Source organism: Phoca vitulina, unplaced genomic scaffold, assembly GCF_004348235.1.
Source record: "Phoca vitulina isolate PV1807 unplaced genomic scaffold, GSC_HSeal_1.0 scaffold12, whole genome shotgun sequence".
NCBI classification, from domain to species: Eukaryota; Metazoa; Chordata; class Mammalia; order Carnivora; family Phocidae; genus Phoca; species Phoca vitulina.
The window spans coordinates 44,684,185-44,703,946 of NW_022589715.1; the positions used below are offsets into that span (position 1 = coordinate 44,684,185).

Below are 19,762 nucleotides of genomic sequence, written 5' to 3' on the forward strand. Positions count from 1 at the left end.
CTGCCACAGCCCACAGTCTCTGTAATTGATTTCTCTTCCTTTCTGGCTTAACCCAGAGCCACCTCCACAAACCTCCAATAACCAGGTCCCTGTGGGTCACAGGAGATGTTCAGGTTGTCTGATAGCTTAATTAGATCACTTTTTGATGACAGCCAGGCCTGCTGCTATGGGTGAGCATGGGTGAGAGGCTTAAGGCCTTAGAGAAAGCGGATACAAAATGTTGTCTTATAAACACTTGTCCAATAATTGCATGATTTCGGTCCTTCAGGATGGGAAACACCTTTGTCTTATCCCCCCATGGCACCATCTCTGCACACTAATGATGTGCGTGAAGACCATACAGGATCCAGGTGGTAAGCCTAAGTGTGCCTTTTCAAAATTTTTTTCCCCTCTGGAAGGTAATACATGCACATAACGCAAACTTCAAACATCACATGAGGTCATACAGTGATAAATCAGCCTCCCTCCCACTCTTGTCCCTGAGCCTTACGGGTGGCATTTTATTTATGCCAACAACCTGCAATGTCTGACCTTGCCCCAGTGCTTCCAATTATGAAACCCCTGCATTGTTTGCATCTGACATTATTGGTTTTTTAATGGGCCTTTTATTTCAGATGGCTGAATAAGAACGGCATTCAAGAAATACACAGCTGCGCATTCAATGGAACCCAACTAGATGAGCTGTAAGTAGCCCTGACTATTCTTCCAGGCCATTTAGAGGGAAATGGCTCTTACAACAGTGATATTTATGTGGCTTTGTGTTTCCCTTCTTCTCTGCTGAACTCCATCCCCAGGAATCTAAGTGATAACAATAATTTGGAAGAATTGCCTAATGATGTTTTCCACGGAGCCTCTGGACCAGTCATTCTGTAAGTAGCTTCCCCTGTTTCCATGTGCTAGAGATCAACATGTACAAGTTAGGAGTCAACTTTCTCCAATTCAGAGAGGTTTCCCATATAGGGTTGGCAATGAAGGTCAGTTTTTATCTGTCATCTACAAAGACTTCCAGGGACAATTTCGGGCTGATCTACGTCCTGACTTTCAATAGTGTAACAGCAACAGTAACAGCAACTATTATTTAATGAGCACTTACCAAGCCCCAGACAGTGTTTTAAAAGCTTAAAATGAGTTTTCGAATTTAATCCTCATAAAACCTCTGTGGTAGGATCTGTTGTTCCCATTTTAGAGAAGGAAAAACTGGCTTCCATGGAGGTGTTAACTAACTCATCCCAAGTCATGCAAATTTTGGAGCATGTATTTAACACCAAACTGGTCTGACTCAGCTCAGGTTCTTAACTCCTCTGCCATACATTTCTTCCCTGGAAGGGAAAGCACAGGTCTCCTTCCTCACCTTCAATGTCCAGGAGTATCTTTCCCTGAGAGATCCCCCCACACACTTATTTTTAGATCCTCTTTGCCTCGATTCAGATCTCTTGGGCTCCATTCAGTGCCCCACAGCCCTGCAGCAGCACCCCTCCTCCCGGTGCTTGCTTCCTCGTCTCCATCTCTCCCTCCACGAGGAACCATCCCCATTTCTCTTCTCATGGGCCCCTGACTTTCCACTAGGGTCAGGCCAGCTGCCACCCCTTCCCTGGCCACCTCAGCCAATAGTGAATTCTTCCTCCTGTGACTTCTACAGCCGTCACGGTGGCAGGGACCCCAATCTCCAAGAGCTTTAAAAAACTGTTTTCCTGGGCTCTCAGCAAGACCTACCCCATCTACTGATGAAATGTACTGCAGGAAGGAAGGGACCAAGAAGGAAGAAGTCAGATGTAAGAAGAAATAGTGAGCACAGAAATAAACATACGGGAAAAAATCTCAAGTTTTACTAGATGATCCTTCTATGGCCTGCCCAAGGTCAATTTTGGCATTGAGAGCCACTAGACTGCACCTCGTGTTTGGCAATTAATATAGGCTCCCACGTGTGGTTACGTCTCTCCTTCCCTCCCATCTGTCAACATAACTTTCCTTTTCACTCAAAAGCTTATATTCTCCTGCAGGTTGGAACCTAGTGTATCTCTAGCATTAGACCATGTATGGTAGAGCAGAAACTCCACAAATGGTTATTATTGACAATAGAGCGTGTGTTTGACCCATATACAGGATTCTGCCTCTTTGAAAAGTTCAACGATTATTTTAGTATGCCTGCCTTGAGATGGGCAATATATGCAAAAGAAGGAAGTGTCAGTATGATTAAAGCAGAGAGGCCAGAGCAGACGACCTTGATTTAACCATTCCTTCGCCTCCCTAAGCCTCCATCTCCTCACGGAAAGCTTATATTCTCCTGAGAGTCAGACAATAACTAAATATACACCCTAAAATAGCAGGTCACAATGTGTGCTAGGAAGTACCAGGTAGTTGCCAAACATAAGAGTGCCAGGCATATGGTCCATGTGCTCTAATATACCAAGTACTTAGAACTTGTAATGCTTAATGTTTCCTCCTCTTCAAGGACTTGGGAGACAAACAGAGACAGTGCTGTTGATGTCTCTGACCGCCCCAAGAGCAGTTTGTCAATTTCCCTTACCTGAAAGTCCTAGGGATTTTGAATATTCCTAAAGCACCTCTATCTGTTACGGCAGAATGTGTCTGTGGTGGGATAGGTTTCCATATGTTACTTGTACTGGGTATACTATTAAATCATAGCTCCTTAACCACTCCGCTACCGCGAACATTCGAGTTGGACTGGATCCTCAACCAGCTCATTATCCAGGCAACCAAAACCAGAAATTTAAAGTGACCTGCTGAACATCAGACTGCCACCATAAGTGGCAGAGCTTGAACCAGAAACTAGGTCTTCTGCCTTACATTCCATGTATTCCCACCATATCATGTTGTCTAAAGCATATAAATACGTCTAATCAAACAACTAAAAGTTATACAGTTGGCTGCGAACAACAACAGAGGGTGAAAATATTTGTAAGCATCAGACTCCCAGCCTAAGAACACCAGTAAATGATAAGCACAGACCACACAGAAGCACATCTCCTACAGGTGCATCATCAGGCCCCAGGCTGAGGCACCGTGCCATGTGTCTCATCTGAGCATCTAATGGAGAACATGGACATGAATCCCTCAGCCAGTCCTGCCACGTATGCCATCAGGAAGTGGGATGTCACCATCACAAGCAGCTCCACAGGGTCCTCAAGTTACAGGTGCATTTTTCAACCCTTTTACCACAGGAACGGATCTGGCCAGAATGAAGTGAGTAACATTTACAGAAAATCCAAAGGAATTATCAAGCACTTGCCATGACTTAAAAGGGTAGAGGGTGATAATACACTCCCACATCCTTTCATCGCAATGCATGAGGATATATGTGCAAGTCCTGGCCAACAGCCCAGCCTATAACTGCTAGTCTCCTGCTCCTCCCCTTAGGGGCAAGAGGATTGATCACTTCAACATCGAGCCTCCCTTACTGGGGCTTTCAGGTTAGTCTGCAGAGGTCCTTCCAATCTCTGCTTGCTCAACTAGGATTCTATGGCCTATGCCATTTCTCACTCCTACAACCTGATGTGCCAACCCCAGCCAAACCCTGGCCTGAGAGCTGCTTGCTGAGGTGTGTGCAGAGAACGAGCCCACCCCAGGTGCTAACGGGTTGATGAGTAGGAGAGGTGCACTCTGTTCAGACTGCTTTTGCAGAGTAGATGCTCGGGCTAGGGCTTTGATTGTGCATTGGGTCAGATTCCCATTCCCCCAAATAAGCCTGTGATATGGATGTGTGCATGCAGGAGGTTGACTGGGGAGTGCTATCAGGGTATGTGGGAAGTACTTGCTGGGAGTAGAATCAGGCTAAGAGGGAAGTCAAACTGCAATGCATTTGCAACAGAAGCCTCATCTAATCCCATGGGAGCTGTGTAATTAAGATGGCCCTTCAAAGTTTCACTGAATTAAGGCAAGGAGCCAGTCCTCTTCATCAACAATCACGTGATGCAGGCTGTCCATGGGGAGGAGGCAAATCGTGGCTAAGTCAGGAGAAGGCATTTCCAGAGGAGAGCTCAGCTACTAGCAGCTCAGCTGGGAGTGGTTCCAAGTTTGATCATGCATCACAATCACCAGGCATGCTTGTAAAACCCTGGAATGCAGGTCCCCACCCCCAGAGCCGGACTCATCAGGTCAGGAATGGGCCTAAGAAGCTCCATCTCAATAACTTGCCCAGTGAAGCTGCTGTTGCGGGTCCAGAAAGCACACCAAGGATCACTGCACTAGAACCAATGCTGGGAATAGGGAAGCTTCGCCCTGTCTCCAGGGTAGCTCCTCCACAAGCTAACTGCCGTGAATCTTCCTCCCCAACAGGCTTAGTCCTTTGTCCCCAGTAGATGCATGCAAAGGATTCCAAGAGAGTGAAGGGAAGGGCACCCAAACCAGTGGTACTCCTTTACTGAAGGCAAAAATTTATAGTTGAGTGAAAAACAGGGAACCTCTCAACACCTAAGGGTGCAATGGTGAGATGTTCCACTGCAAAAAGAAACAGATGTAGAGAAAGCCAGGGGCACATACGCACGCTCCTCTGAGTTTCAGAGGAGAAGCCTAGCATCTCTATTTCCCCCTCCAGAGTCTTGACCTTGATCATCAGTGGCCATCTCAGTTTTCACCTGATATTCTAAACTCACTCAAGTTTGGGGCGTGGGGTGTGTGTGTGTGTGTGTGTGTGTGTGTGTGTTTGTTTTAAGCAATCAAGCAATTGCTGTTTCCTTGGGAAACTGTTTCCTGTGGGGAACATTTAATGCATTGCCTTTGCAGGCTGGAGCCAGTACAATCATATTCTGATGGTTTATCAAATTGATTTGGCTATAGCTCAGATTCATTTGATAGTTCAGATTCAAACACTGAGTTATTTGTATAAGAATGATTCTCTTCCATTACCAGTGTACCCACAGTCCTATAGATAGTAAATTGCCTTTTTATTCCGCCTGGGATCATGAAAGAGAGGTCTTCTAGCCATCTGTCAGTGTAGTATACACCAGAAATGTGCTCTCACTTATGGAAATGATTGACCTGTAATAACATCTTTGCTGGAAAAATAGAAATTGTTCAAATCAAATTTTGGCACTGGCTATAACACACTTTATTAAATGGGGCAGAGTGCAATTTAACTCCTGCCTCTCCTGACTCAGTGCCTTATTACTGACAGCTGTCTCCCTTTTCATTCTATGTCTCAGAATCAGGAATGTTAACAATGTTGAACAATTTAGGATTACCAAATCTCTTAAGCGCCAGCCATCATCCCATTATGTCTCCTGTTAGTACTTTTCAGGATTTAAATTCTCAAAACCAGTCACTGCCAAATATAGCATGTGCTGAAATGTTAACCAAAGTGACATCTTAAAAAAAGAAAGACTGCAGTCATTAGACCAGCCTGAAAGACAAGGATTAAAAACACCAGCCCACGACTAGCCCTCCCCCCCTTGTCCAGCCCACCAGCCCGAGGAACCACATCAGTGATAAACCTTCTCAGCTATTCCCTGAGCATATTGGCTCATACATGTCCTACATTTAGTAAATGTTGATTGAGCACCTAGTGTGCATCCGGTACTCTGCCAGGTGTAAGGGATGGAGAGATTTAAAAATAAACAATGTCTGCCCTAAAGTATCTCATTCTGGTCGAGGGACAAATGTTACTGTCCAGAACAATATGCTCTGCAGAAATTTTCCTCAGGAGGCTATAGTAACAGAGCAGATGTCCAATAAATCTTTGTCATGTGATACAGTGACTTTAACAGATGAAGTGACAGTGTGTGGGGAAGAGAGCGCTTACGCCTGACTTCCTGCAACAGTCACTTCATTCCCTTCCTACCTTCAATCCTTTCTCCTTCCAATGCACTTAACACGGATTTATGGGCACCTACTACGTGCCAGGCTCAGGGTTCTCAAGACTAATCCTACAAAAACACAGCTTTCAGTGAGTTGTTAGTCTGCTCATTATAAATTCTGGACTCCTCTACCTGGCTTTCGAGGCTCAGAGATCTAATCTCATTCCTTTATTCCTCAAAATATGGTTGGCCAGAATAACCATTCTGAAAACCCCTCACTTGCCATGCTTTGTGTTCTGGGCCTCTCTCCAAGCCCACCTTTAGCCAATAGTCATAATAATCCACTTCCATGAAGATGTGAGTAACTGATAAGGTCTTATTTTGTTACCCTCCCATCCCCCACCCCCCGCCAGACATCTGCCTCCTAAGCATGGAAAGTGTTTTTACAGAGAAATTTAAATCGAACATTAGACTTCCAGTCCATGAAGAAAGATTGTAGCCAGGGAAAAGAGAGAGAAAGAGTTTTAGGGGAACAGAGAGCAAAAGTGGGAATATTTGTAGTTCAGTCTCAACCACACTCAACACTATCCACTTATCTTTGTCCCTGATGGTATTTCTATTGATTTTTCTTAATCCATGGAGATAACAGAGAAACATTTTTCTGCCAGTCCAAAACTTGGAAATCTTGGTAAGTCCCACGTTTACTCCACTCCAACAAGTATCCAGCAAGCTGTAAGTCAACCCTGCTATAAAGACTTTTATTTCCCTATCACCCCAGAATCACTTTGCTAAAGACTGGTTTTACTGAACTGTAAGTGACTCTACATCCCTCTCCTACCCACCACTCCCCTCTTTCAACATCCACCAGCAGAAGATCTGGATCCCAGGACTCTGACAAGATGCCTTAGCCTCATAGTGCAAAACCACCTAGGGCTAATGACAACAGCTCATGTATTTTGTACCTGTGATAAGGAGGAATCTGCAATACAAGCTAGCTCCGGAACACTGAGCAAGCAGAAAGACACCAAAACATCCCAATCTAACACCTAGGCATTGGACTGCATTCAGGTCAATCCACCCAACACATTATTCTGCTGCTTCTCTCATACCTGTCTATCTCCTTGTAAACTTCGCACAAGGTTGCTCCCTTCCTTGGTGCCTTTGATACTCTGAGTCACATGGAATCGCCTGCTGCAGAAGCACCATTTTGTTGAGCAACCTTGAAATCCAGATTTCCTCTCTCAGTCTGTCTTGCAGTTTCTCCCTTTAGAATGGCTCTCCTGGAAGACTTGCTCCAGCCTCTCATCTGTACTCTGATGCTAATAATGAGGCATTTCTGCTCATCAGAGGACTATCTACTGAGCCCAGCCCTGTGCTCAATACAATGTACAACACAAAAGTATGTTAATAATCCAAGCTCTCAAAACATCTGAAATCTGAGCAGACAAAACAAAGATACATGAAAAGTCAAGCAGTATGAAACAATAGAAGAGATAACACAAGGTGGGAGATTCTTTGAAACTGCCAGAAGTCAGGGGACATCACAGGTGGCCGGGGTGACCTAGCTCTTCCTCTCCCATATCCTTGTTCAGTGTCACTCCCCGGAGTCTCTTCAAACAAAGCAACAATTTTCTGGGGGCTTACTATGTGAAAGGCACTGCTGAGAATGCAAGGAGCCCTCCACCATCAAGGAGAGATAAAATGCAAATACAAGGAGCTAGTATATAAAACAAAAGCCAGTAAGTGGTGAGAAAGGCATAAAATGTACAGAATATAATACTACTGCACTCGTAATGGCTTTCAAGGAAAAACCTCTCTACAACTGTTAAAAATGATGGAGACGACAGAATCAGAGAGACTTGGGTGAGAGTTTGGGCTCTCTATTATGGCATAAAACTATCCTAAAACTTAGTGGCTCAAAACAATCATTCCATTTTGCTCATAACCATGTGTTTCAGATATGTGGGTGGCTTGTCTCTGATCCATGTGATATCAGCTCAGGTGGCTGGGGTGATCTATGTCCAAGCGGTCCCTTTCACTCGCATGCCTTGTGTATCGGTGCTCATTATTTCTCCCTCTCTCTCCTCTCTCTCTCTCCCTCTCTCTCCCCCTCCCTCCCTACACACACACACACACACACACACACACAGACACACACACACACACACAGCGTCTCATCCTCCAGGACCTCTACACACAGCTTAGATTTTTCCCAGCATGGCGGTCTCAGGGCATTCAGAGTTCTTTCATAGCAGCTAGGGCTCTGTGAAACCAATATAGAAGCTGTCAGCTCTCTTAAAGTCAAGGTCCAGAGCTGGTAAAGCAACACTTTCATCATTATAGTCCAAAGGCATCACAGTACAGCCTGAACTCAAGGGAAGGGCAAGTAGACCCTGTATGGGAAAAGTGTAAAAAATTTGCAGTCCTCTTTAATCTACCACAGTATATGAGACAAGAGCATAGCACTGCACGGAATATAAAAATTTGTTTATTTTTAGAAATCTTCGCTTAATGTGTTTTTATATATTCTGAACTCAAGGGGGGAACATAACTAAGAAAAAATAGTCCTCTGTTTTATATTGCTTGCTTTTAAAAATATGAAAAATGTTCATGGTAGGTAATGATTGCCCTGGTTTCAATTGTTCCTAAGGACTTTTTTTTTATGCCTTCATCTCATTCCTCAGATGGAGCCCTGAACTGTTTTAGACAAAATGGGCAGGCTTTGCTTTCTTTCACATTTGAGGGGGGAGAAAATCCAGACGAAAGAAGAACTTGGACATGGAGACCAGAGCAAGTGTCAATAGCAGAACTGGTCAGTGGAGCAATGGTGTGAAGACAGAAACTAGAAAAGATTTTCTAGGGCAGAGAAGGATGTTGAGAAGCTCCGGAACAATGGGAAGTGTAAGTGGAGAGCAGGCCAGAGCAGCTGGATCACTGAGCAGTGGAGAGTCAAGACTTAGCACAGGGACAAAGATTCATGGATCAGATTCTTATTTTCAGGGACCCCAGCTCTGAAGAATCCTACTACTTTGGAGATAACCAGAAAAGACACCTTGGAACACCAGAACTTTCACCCTATGGTGATAGCAATGAATGTTGTGAGAAGTGGCTCATTCCAGACATATCTGAAAAGTAAAGCCAAGATGTTCTGCTGAGGGTTTGCATATGGGGTGTGAAAGAGGAGCCAAGCATGCCTTTCAAGTTCTTGCATTAACAACTGGAGAGGCCACAAGTGGAGCATGTTTGGGGGACAATCAGGAGCTCAATTTTTAATACCTAAGGTTTGGCTCTCCCATTAGACATCCAAGTAGAGATTTTAAGGAGGCAGCTGAATTTAAGAGCCTGCAGTTTGGGAGAGAAGAGTCATCTAGAGATAAATATAGGTGATCCATCAACATATAAATGGTGTTTAAGCTGTAAGACTGGATGAGTAAACCTACAGATTAAGGGAAAATAGAGGAAAGAAGTCTAGGCTGTGAGACCGTGGGTACTCCAACAGTTGGCGGTCAGGGAGGAACCAGTGAAGAAGAAACATCCAAAGCATTAGGAGACAAATATTACTAGATACGAAGCAAATTGTATGTACTTAAAATATTTTCAAAAATATATAAAGCAAAATATATATATAAATATTTTATTTATATATAAATATATAAAGCAAAAACTGGCAAAACTAAAAGTAGTAGTATACAAATCCAAAATCATAGTTGGAGATTTTAATGCACTTCTCTGAGTAGTGATAGAACAAGCAAAAAAAAAAAAAAAAAAATCAGAAAGCATACAGAGTATCTGAATGACAGATGCCAAGTTTACCAAATTTGTCAGCACTAAGAAGGAAGGGACTAAGTGAAATATACATAGGTATTACATAAAGGTATTCATTAGCTCCACAACGTACATCTGCCTAAATATCAAGCAGAGGATAAGCAGTCCAGGGATTAGCATTGGTAGGTAACGACTACTGAAGGTAGGACCTGAGGAGCAAGTGAGTAGAAGCTGGATCCTCAGCAGATCTAACGACGGTTGAAGTCATAGAGGAACTGTTGCCTGAGGCAGAGGATGGATGAGAAATGCCTTAACTTTTACCCCTCCTCTTAGCCTCCAATCTCCCATCAGCTTCATTTGCTGAACCCAGCAAAGCTGATTGAGAAGGGGGTATCTGCGAAATGGAACCTGCAGAGGCCATCCCTTCTGAAATACAAACCAGAGCATAGAGGAGGGCACAGAATGGATGTTAGAGACACCAGGCAAATGACCCACACATCGCATCCAATGCTTTGTACTTCAAAGTACATGGGGAATCATTACAGAGTTTTAAGCAGGAAGCCACAATCTAATTGGGTGATATTTTTGTAAAAATACCCATCTGCAGTGTAAAGATTGCATTGGAGAGGTGGGAAGAGGGACAGAGAGAGAGACAGAGATGGTTGTGACGGTTAATTTTATTTGTCAACTTGACCGGGCCGTGGGATGCCCAAATAGCTGGTAAAACACTTCTGGGTCTACCTATGAGACTATTTCCAGAGGAAATTAGCATTTGAATCAGGAGACCAAGTAAGGAAGATCACCCTCCCCAATGTGGGTGGGCATCGTTCTATCAATTGAGGGCCCAAAAAGAACAAAAAGGCAAAGAAAAGACAAATGTGCTTGCTTTCTTCTGGAGTTGGAATATTCATTTTCTCTGGGCATCAGACATCGGAGCTCCAGGTTCTCAGGCCTTCGGCCTCTGGGACTTAGACCAGTGGCCTCCCTGTTCACAGGTTTTTGGACTTGGACTGAATTATACCACCAGCTTTGCTAATTCTCCAGCTTACAGATGGCATGTCACAGGATTTCTCAACCTCCATAATCCCATGAGGTGATTCCCATAATAAATCTCTTCCTATTTATCTCTTTATATCCTATGGGTTCTATTTCTCTGGAGAACCCTGACAAATGCCATGGTCACAAGAAGAACAGTTATGAGACTACTGCCTTTGTCTAGGTAACCTAAACTAAAGCAGTGGCAGAGAAGTGGACTGATTTGAAACAGACATAAAGTTGGGCCTTAGAAGACAAAAAACCCAATGTCCAAGTGAGGCAGAGGGAGGAGTCAAGGAAGACTTCCAGTTTCCATCCTGAACAACAGGGGGAAATGGAGGAGTCATTTGCTGAGATGGGAAAAAACAAAAGGAGGAACACATTTACATGGAAGGTGGTAAATTTAGTTTTAATACTTGAAAGTGATCCAAATGGTGGGGTCTGACAGACAATTGATTATCTGGACCTGAGGTGCAGAAGTAGGATCTGAGCTGGGATTTACATTCAGAAGCCATTAGCATATCCCTGGTATCTGAAACCAAAGAAGTGGGTAAGATCACCTGGAAGGTTATTTACAGTCAGAAGGGTACCTGAGGTTGGAGAAACTCCAATATTTAAAGTAAAGATAGAGGAGAAAGAGTAACAAAATCACAAGTTAAAGAAGATGTCGGAAAAAATTAAAGAGAATGTGATGCCATGAAAAAGTCTCAGAAAGGAGGAATGTTTTACACGTGAAATATAACTGAGAAATGGAGAAGCTTAGAATGAAGAGACAACCTTGTTGAGTATTGTTTCTCTTGGGGTTAGGAAGAAACTGGATTGGATTATGAGGAAATAGTTATCAATAAATGATGTCACTATTTTAAGTTTGATTGGGAAAGAGATGACAAAGAGAGAAGCAGTTGGGGTGGGTTTCATTGGACAAAACGAAGCATTAAGAATTTTTGAGAAAGCAAATGAATGATGCAATGACAACAAAGTTTTGAGAATATAATTTTCACCAGACTGTGAGAACATATGGGGTAGCAAATATATTTTCATACCCCCAAGTTTCATTGCTCTGAGTACCCACCGCTTTGACTTAAAGGGAATGCAGACATTAGAAGAATCTCCTTCCCCACATATATCCAAGTGTGCTGAGATGAGTCCATCCCGGTCATCACTTGCTACAACCCCCATCAGAAGCACTCCTTCATGTCCAACTTGCTGGCCCCAACAGGTCTAAGCTGGTACTACTGAAAGTTCCTTGCTCACACCAGCTGGTCTTGGTTGTTTTGAGAGTTGCAGCTGCCAACCAAGCTGCCAGCTAAGCACCTAATGTCACTGATGCAGATGCCAGAGAGGATGGGATTCGGAGCCCTCCAGGGACACGGACCTGATTAGATGGTCCAGATGGTCCATTTCTGGGGGCTTCCATAGATCCCCGCTGATTTGCCCTGATAGAGACTCCTACAAAGCAAGGACAACTGTGTACTCGAGACAGAGAGGCAGAGACAGAGATACAGAGAGACAGACAGACAGAGATGTTTATAAGAATAGCTACCAGTCATTAAGTGCTGTCTATTAGCCAGGAAGTTTCCTGTGTACTTTTAACTCATTTAATTGTCCCAACAACCCTCTGAAGGAGCTAGGATTATTACCATTCCTATTGTATGGCTGAGGAAACAGCCATGGAGAAATGACATGACTTTACCAAGGTCACCGAGCTAATAGGTAGAGGGCGGGGAACATAGACAGGCTAGTCTGGCTGTGCTTGTGCCCACCACTCTCTGTCGCCACTTGGACTTCGTGCCGAGGGTGCCTCTACTGCCCACCAGACTCCTCTTCCCCTTATGGTATGTTTCTTCTTACCCTTTTCTGAAATTGGGCCACAGTTTCCATCCCTAGCTCATCACAGATATTTTTATAGCTGACTTTACAATGGGGAGGAAATGGCTTCAATCTCTTAGATATCCACTCATTTACACGGGTCCATTTCAAGACAGATTCTAGAAGGGGAGATGGCTGAAGTCAAGCCCCAGGTCAGGCAGGATGTGAGTATATCTGGGAATCAGAGAAACCTATTATCTAAGTCCTCCTAACGCAAACACAAGGGCCAGGGCTCCAGGAAACCAAATGTCCTAGTAGCTGTACACGGATCTGACTGAGGTGTGATCTACTGGCATCTCCCTCCTCACCCATGTAAGAATATCCCTACTGTGTCTGCCATTTTGCCTGCTAACCAAGCAGAAAATTTTAGGTCCATAATAATCATGTTATATTTATGTTTTATCCTTCTAGAGACATTTCAAGAACAAGGATCCATTCCCTACCTAGCTATGGCTTAGAAAATCTGAAGAAGCTGAGGGCCAGGTCAACATACAACTTGAAAAAGCTTCCCAGTCTGGATACGTTTGTCGCTCTCATGGAGGCCAGCCTCACCTACCCTAGCCACTGCTGCGCCTTTGCAAACTGGAGACGGCAAATGTGAGTCTTCCCACGTCCAACCCTTGAGCCCCACCTGGACATTTCTCCAGCGCAGAACTTGGTCCACAACTTCTATATATTTGCAGCATGACGAGAATCCACTTAAAAGACCTCCCAGGTTAAAGCCCTTAGGCATATTCTAGATCAAAGCTTCAGTACTATGAAGCGTTTCTAATTTTCTCGAGAATGGGCTCACAACAGAGGGCTACATACAATGGTAGATCACCTTCCAAATATTAAGCGAGGTAACATGAAAAACTCCAAACTATATAGCACCTGACTCATAGCTGATGCTTAATGAATATTTGTTCCCTTTTTCCTTGGTACCAATATGGATTTATTCTTCCAGTCCCACACTGTGCCACCTATATGTGTCCCAGAAACCAGCCATGTCAACTCTCGAGGGGAGAAGGATAACTGCCATACCAGAGACTGATGCACACATGCACAATACATCCCAACCCCTCCAAGACTCCCTAATCCATCTTTGGATGTTAGCGCCTCATAGGGAGGACAAAGATTGGGACATCTGTTCACTTTGGCTTTCAAGGTTGGTCAAATTTGAAGAAGCCCAGAAAAAGAGGGTAATCCAGACAGAGATAAAAACCAGGAGGCAACTGGTTAAAAAAGATGAGGAAATCATACAGAGGATCTGGATAAAGTAGAGAGGAAATATTTTGGAGATTGCACATAAAAGTTCCAGACATTGAAAGGATCCATTGCATATAGAATGCACTGGATATCAGGAGTTCTCAAAGCCTGCACCCTCCCCGAGCTCACTGACACAATCCACACCACGCACTCACACTCAGATGATGCCTTGCACACTCTTGTACAGCACCCCAGCACTAACACAGCTTCCCTGTGTCCTCATTCCACCGCATGGTACGGTCTCCTCTATTGTTCAACCTTTAACACACATTCACCTGCCCATGTAGACTTAGCCCCTGCTCAAAAGCAAGATAAAGCAAAAATAAAACAAAGCATGGTATATATCTAAAATGTTGTCCAAGTAACTAGGAGTCCCCACTCACACCCATTAGAAGGATTTGCAGGAAAAGGGCTACTTTTCAGAAATACCATGCATCAGGGAGGTACTCTCCAGAATCGGACACTCCTCACACATTAGCCCAAGGCTCGGGGAACTTCTTCCTGACGACTAGAATGTGTAAGGGCTTGGGCCGAGGCACAAGATTTGCCTCTTTTATATTCCAGACAAGCGTTATTCCAGCTGGGGCAAGAAAGATAACATTTACCAACAAAACCCTGGAACTCATACCCTTCAGCAGAAATCTCAAAGGCTGTCAAGATCACTGTAAGAGCTGCATGTTATCCGCTGTCTGGCCCGGTGCTAACACGCCACAGGAATATGTTACCTAACTGTCCTGCTCAGACTCCGCTGGTCTTGCCGTCCCCTGGTGGCATACATGCAGCTTCGGGGTTCTTCTCAACCGGAAATCTCTAGGTCTGTCTTACATTGTCCTGGGACTTGAAGCCTTCCTGGACTGCCCCCAGACCCCCTGGCTCTCACCCTTTCTAGGTCCCTATTATAATTTACCATTAGGGCCTGTCTGGTAGAGCAAAGGAGAGGCCCACCCCTCTCCTAGCAAGAGGTGCCAAAACAGCGTAACAAAAATTGCAGTGGGCATTTAGTCTCTGTATTTAACAAACTTACGAACACAAATTAAAATAGGTATGCTATTCATAAGATAACTGCAGGGTTGTTTTTTTTTCTTTAATGGTGGCATTTCATTGTATACCATAGTAGGTGTGGTTTAGTAACGAGATGCAAGTTTAAAACTGTATGATACAGTTGTTCTTCCAATCCTCATTTGACAACAATGCCCAAGATATAAACGTTAGGCCCTTGTGACCATGAGGTTTTGTCAACGGCCCTCCTGGACTATCACCGAAAGACCTTGTTAACTACACACCTGATCTGTCCTGAACCATGTAGCTCTTTGTCAGAGTTCTGCACTCAGCTGGTAATGTTATTTTGCTCATTTTGTGATGTTAGTTTTATTTAGGCCTTTTCTTCACAACTAGATTTTAAACTGATGCACTGTGGCATAGACATCTAAGTGCTCACACGGGGCCTGGCCCCCAGCATGAACTCAGGAAGTCATGTGGTCATCTGTCTTGGTATTGCTCATATTGGCTCGGTTCTCACTGCCCGGCTCTGTGATACTTTGCAACTTTATCTCATATAACTCTCGTAAAGGCAATAGTATTTTTATTCCCTCCTCACAGAGGCAGAAACGGAGGCTCAGAGACAGTAAATAACTTGACCAACACCAACCAGAGTCAGATCCAAACCCTCTGCTTTGTTTCCAAAGCTCAGACTCTAGGCCACTCCGTTACACACTTCCCAAGAACCTGTTCAATGATTTATCAAGGTCCAAGAATACCACTTTTTAAAATGACCCTAAACTGAATTCCCAACTCTTTATGATGTTTATTATTTGCTAAGGTACTACAAAGGCAAGACTATTTTCCTTCATTTCTATTTTTGTTTCTATTATAAGTGATATACATTGTTTACCTTTTCTACACTCATGTGGTTGGGTCATTTCTGTTTCAGGAAAGGGAAGCATCAATATTTAAAATAAGTTAGTAGCATTATCCACAGTAAGAATCTTCACAGAAGCCAACATAAGCCCCAGGAAGTGAAGACTGTCTCTAGATGGTTAAGTCAGATCTGTTTCAGTGAATGGAATGGTCATCTGCAGGCACCAGGTTACTTACTTTCTGTTCTTAGAATTGGGCTGCTGCTAATCCGATGACAGGGTTTAGGAATCACAAGTTAGATGAAGGACTCTAGTGCTTCTCTTGTCCCCCCTGGGCCCATCTCTGAGCTTTCCCTCACCTTTCTTGTAAGATCTCTGATGAAACCAAAAGATTCTCTGGCATTTTCAATTAACATGTATGTTACTGTTTTGCTCCATTAATGCAACCTGTGAGTGATGGGAGAAGCCCAACCAGTCTCTAAAAAGAAAGAGGACACATTCTCCAGAGAAGTGGGGGGAAAAAAAAAAAAAAAAAAAAGAGTCCTTGGGCCAAGGCACGATGACTCCCTGGCAATTCAATTCACTTCCCAGAGGGGAGAAAAGAAAGGAAAGCATTCTCCCTAATAGCCTTTTGTCGTAGATGTTGACAGGGAAAAGTTCAGTCAGTATGTTGGAACACTTAACCAGGACCCCTCCTTCAGTATCAAATGCCACCTTTACCTCCTCTATTCCCCCAACTTCTCTCTCCTTATGGGGGATTCTTTCAAGGGTTTAATACCTACTTCCCTACTCATATGAGATTATGTTAGTGTTTGAGAGAAATGAAGTCACTAACATTGCTGTGAGATTGCTTCTCAGGGAGAGAGAGTGGGAGGAAGTGTATGTGTTCATGTGAAATTTTTTTCCATCCAAAAAGAGACCCGGTGTAAAACATCTCCTTTACTTAAGCCTTTGCTTCAAAACAGAACTATTAGCCCCTGTCTCTACATGCACTATCCACCCATATGGGTAGGATATTTATCATCTGGTTTCCATGCAAATCCCTTCTGAAAGTACTTCTATTTTGTTGACTAGGCCTCTTGTACATTTGGACTTAAACCAAGACAAAAAAGTGAGCCCAAGAAGAGCCAGTTCCCCAGGGACTAAGTTATAATCTCAGAATGATTAGAAACCCCCCTCCTTGCAACCCATGTTTGCTCTCCCAGCACTCACTAGATAACTACTTAATATGAGAGAGCCAGGTTTACCTTGCAGACCAATATATACCTGGGGCCTATTGTGGCTCCTGGGAAGTGAGCTGATAGAGAATAATAGGACCCTCAGTAACATTTCAGGCAAATCACAGACCTCCCACTAGCCTGAGCAGCAGAGAGCCAGGGAAAGGTGCTGGCTGGCAACTGACCACAGACTGAGCTTCTCTGCTTTATGTAGATAAAAGAAGCAACTAAGTTCTCATTTCAGTCAGCAAACAGTCCAGACCTTCCAGCAACTAGAGTAGAGAGTAGAGGAATAGCATTATATCCCACTCAGGCATATTAACAGAGAGCTGAATAGAAAGGGGGAAGGCAAAGGGTGGAGTAGGTATTAGGTCTGTAAATTATTTGCACTTAACAGCAAAGCTTAGCTAGTCCCAGGCGCCTTCCTCCCACATTCAGGTTGTGGCCAGATGGTTTCCCCAGTGGGCCATCCAACTGTATATACACAAGTTGTTCTGTTCATTTACAGTAAGCACCATTAACCCTTGAGCTTAGCCTCAAGGGCAGACAGACTGTGAGAAGAGGAAAAAAAAAAAAAAAAACCAGGAAGAAACCCCATCATTTCTACCCTGTGCAAAAACAGTGATGTATTTGCCCATTCTGGATCCAGGATGTTGATTCTGTTCCTTTTTATATTTTTCTAGCTCTGAGCTTCATCCAATTTGCAACAAATCTATTTTAAGGCAAGAAGTTGAGGATATGACCCAGGCTAGGGGTCAGAGAATCTCTTTGGCAGAAGATGAGGAATCCAGTTACGCCAAAGGATTTGACATGATGTACAGTGAATTTGACTATGACTTATGCAATGAAGTGGTTGATGTGACTTGCTCCCCCAAGCCAGATGCGTTCAATCCATGTGAAGATATCATGGGGCATGATATTCTCAGAGTCTTGATATGGTTTATCAGCATCCTGGCCATCACAGGGAATATCATAGTGCTGATGATCCTGATCACCAGCCAATACAAACTCACAGTCCCCCGGTTCCTTATGTGCAACCTGGCCTTTGCCGATCTCTGCATTGGAATCTACCTGCTGCTCATAGCATCAGTTGATATCTACACCAAAAGCCAGTACCACAACTATGCCATTGACTGGCAAACTGGAGCAGGCTGTGATGCTGCTGGCTTTTTCACAGTCTTTGCCAGTGAGCTCTCAGTCTACACTCTGACAGCCATAACACTGGAAAGATGGCATACCATCACCCATGCCATGCGGCTAGAATGCAAAGTGCAGCTCCGCCACGCTGCTGGTGTCATGCTGCTAGGCTGGATCTTTGCCTTTGCAGTTGCCCTCTTTCCCATCTTTGGCATCAGCAGCTACATGAAGGTGAGCATCTGCCTGCCCATGGATATTGACAGCCCCTTGTCACAGCTATATGTTATGTCCCTCCTTGTGCTCAATGTTCTGGCCTTTGTGGTCATCTGTGGATGCTACGCTCACATCTACCTCACAGTGAGAAACCCCAATATCGTGTCCTCCTCTAGTGACACCAAGATCGCCAAGCGCATGGCCATGCTCATCTTCACGGACTTCCTCTGCATGGCGCCTATCTCCTTCTTCGCCATCTCTGCCTCCCTCAAGGTGCCCCTCATCACTGTGTCCAAGTCAAAGATCCTCCTGGTCCTATTCTATCCCATCAACTCCTGCGCCAACCCCTTCCTCTATGCCATCTTCACTAAGAACTTCCGCAGGGATTTCTTCATTTTGCTGAGCAAGTTTGGCTGCTATGAAATCCAAGCCCAGACTTATAGGACAGAAACTTTATCCACTGCCCACAACTCCCATCTGAGAAATGGCCACTGCCCTCCAGCTCCCAGAGTTGCCAATTACATGCTTGTCCCTCTAAGCCATTTAGCCCAGAACTAATACATTATGTGCAAGTATCTCCGTGTTGAATGGTAACTGAAGTCTCACCTTTGAAGTATATGCTACGGCAGAGTACTTCTATATACTCCATCCTATTTAATCTTCCTGGCACACCTAGAAGGTGAATTGCTCAGGAACAATTACTCCATATGATCGATTAGGAAGATCAAGTAGTAAAACATTCATAATTAAAGCGATACAATACTACATCACATTTGTTCTTTTCTTTACAATGTTCACAGTGCTTTTGTTCAGATCATCTCAACTGATCCCTATAAAAGTTCTATTAAATGGGCAAAACAGGGATTATTCTTGGAGTTGTATAGACAAGTAAACCAAGACTCAAAGGATTAAGTGACATGTTCCAAATGGCTTGGCTTGTAAGAGGCAGAACCAGGATTAGGTGTTCTGGTTTCCAGAGAACTTCCAAGGGAAGCAACACAATGTTCATTCACTCATTTAACAAATCTTTACTGAGTACCTAATGTGATGGCTTTGTTATGTGTCAATTTGAATAAGCTGAACTACATTACCCAGAATTCCCTTATGTGTTTCCCATCAGGGTGGGCCACAGGGAAGATTCTTGGGAAAAGAGATTAAGGGAAGCTCTAGCCATTTTGTCACTCTTACACTTTGTTGCCAATCAGCCGATTCAGCTCACAGCTATGAAGCAGCTCCTGGGCCTGCAAATGCTCCACCTTCCCCTGGATCCTCCTTCAGGTTCTCTGACTCCTTTGGCCAGGTATATGTGTTTCATTCCACGATGAAGAATCCCAGCTTCTGCAGAATTCTTTTATGACCAAGGGGAGAGCCTTAGCATTTTCCTCCCTGGTCCCCATACCAGTTTGCCATACTATGGGCCTGCCCCAGCTCCATCTGCAGTCATACTTCTTCCTTGTTTTTGTCCAAAGAGAATATGCTTCTGAATTGGGACTCAAAAGCAAGTAGAAGCTAAATTAAAAATAGGATACAATATTAATTATTTCACAGCTTAGCTGTGGATGACACACTGGTTTAACAGATAGTGGTTCTGAGAGGCAAGAATATGTTTAAAGATGAATATACAACAAGAGAAGCTCATAAGACTTTTGTTCCATCACCCTATCACTAC

General features: G+C 43.9%; 1 protein-coding gene across 3 annotated transcripts in view; it reads left to right on the forward strand.

Annotated features, from left to right (window-relative positions):
* The window catches only part of FSHR (follicle stimulating hormone receptor), a 164,737-nt gene extending 146,060 nt beyond the window's left edge, over positions 1-18,677 (forward strand). The window contains exons 7-10 of one of the 3 annotated variants that reach the window (XM_032411193.1): positions 615-683; positions 795-869; positions 12,834-13,019; positions 17,427-18,677. In XM_032411193.1, coding sequence (XP_032267084.1) covers positions 615-683; positions 795-869; positions 12,834-13,019; positions 17,427-18,651 — 1,555 coding nt within the window. In that variant the 3' untranslated portion in view covers positions 18,652-18,677. The remainder of the gene's footprint in view (positions 1-614; positions 684-794; positions 870-12,833; positions 13,020-17,426) is intronic. The other 2 variants (XM_032411195.1, XM_032411196.1) reach the window with 2 other exon arrangements.
* The last annotated feature ends 1,085 nt before the right edge of the window (positions 18,678-19,762 follow it).